This window comes from Lytechinus variegatus, chromosome 1 (genome assembly GCF_018143015.1).
Source record: "Lytechinus variegatus isolate NC3 chromosome 1, Lvar_3.0, whole genome shotgun sequence".
Classification (NCBI taxonomy): domain Eukaryota; kingdom Metazoa; phylum Echinodermata; class Echinoidea; order Temnopleuroida; family Toxopneustidae; genus Lytechinus; species Lytechinus variegatus.
Genome location: NC_054740.1, coordinates 52,934,565 through 52,935,795, shown reverse-complemented (window position 1 = coordinate 52,935,795; position 1,231 = coordinate 52,934,565). Strand labels below are relative to the sequence as shown.

Here is a 1,231-nt window from a genome sequence, read left to right as displayed (position 1 = left end):
ATTTATTTTCTTTTTTGCTCTTGTTACAATCATATTTATATGTGGTCTCCATGTTAACTTTCTATCCAGTAATACTCCTAAAAATGAATGTTCGTCCTTTTGTGGTAAGGGGACCTCATCTAAATCAATCTGTACACATTTGTTAGTGTTACTAAAAAGCAAAGTAACAGATTTTTCTTTAGGAAGGGTAAAACCCCATCTGTTGAACCACTCATTTAGGATATTCACATAGGTTTGTACTTTTCTTTTTAGAAAATCAATGTTTTTTCCACTTTTCCATATAACACAGTCGTCTGCGTATATAGAAATACTGACAGATTCATCCATTGGTATGTCCGACAACATTAAATTGAAAAGGACGGGACTTAGGGAACTACCCTGCGGTAGCCCTTCATCTATGTCCTGTATACCTGAAAGGTACTTATTTGCCCGGACCTGGAAAGAGCGCCCGCTTAAATAGTTCCATAAGAACTTAACTATGTTGCCTTGGAAACCAAGTTTATTAAGTTTATATATCAAGCCTTCCTTCCATAGTCTATCATAAGCCTTCTCCATGTCAAAGAAAACGGCCAGGGTATGTTCTTTATTCCCAGTACTTTTTTGAATGTCATTTTCAAGTTGAGTTATATTGTCCTTAGTGCTTCTTGCCTTTCTAAAAGCACTGTGGCAAGATGGCAATAAACTATGCTTTTCCGTAAACCATACCATTCTTTCTTTGATGATTTTCTCAATTATTTTAATGAAACAGTCATTAAGAGCGATAGGCCTGTAGGAAGAAACGTCTGTAGCTTCCTTATGTGGTTTCAATATTGGGACTATGACGCAATGCTTACACTGGAGGGGAACAATTCCTGTTTCCCATATGTTATTGATTATAGCTAACATTATACCTTTCCCTTTGTGTGAGAGATTTTTATATACTTCATACCCAACGCCATCTTTACCTGGAGAAGACTCTACATTTTTTAAAAGATATACTCAATTCGTACATGGTAAAGGGTTCATTAAGGACACAACATTCCTTAGCATCACCAAAAGATGATATGATATCCTCACATTTTTTAACAATATCTATTTGTTCAGGGGTAAAAACTTTGCCCTTAAAACTATCGTTTATGTTTTTAAAGTGGTTGGCGAAGGTATCCGCAACGTCATTGCCAGTAACAACGGAACTATTCTCTCTCTTGAGAACAATGTTTTTCCTGGGCGAAATACCATCATTATTGATCCT

At 36.0% G+C, this 1,231-nt stretch overlaps 1 protein-coding gene across 1 annotated transcript in view; it reads right to left on the bottom strand.

Moving 5' to 3' along the window:
* The window catches only part of LOC121430987, a 34,329-nt gene extending 33,378 nt beyond the window's left edge, over nucleotides 1–951 (bottom strand). Inside the window, exon 1 of the mRNA XM_041628441.1 lies at nucleotides 1–951. Within this exon, the coding sequence (XP_041484375.1) occupies nucleotides 1–885 (885 nt within the window). The 5' untranslated portion in view covers nucleotides 886–951.
* Nucleotides 952–1,231: the final 280 nt, after the last annotated feature.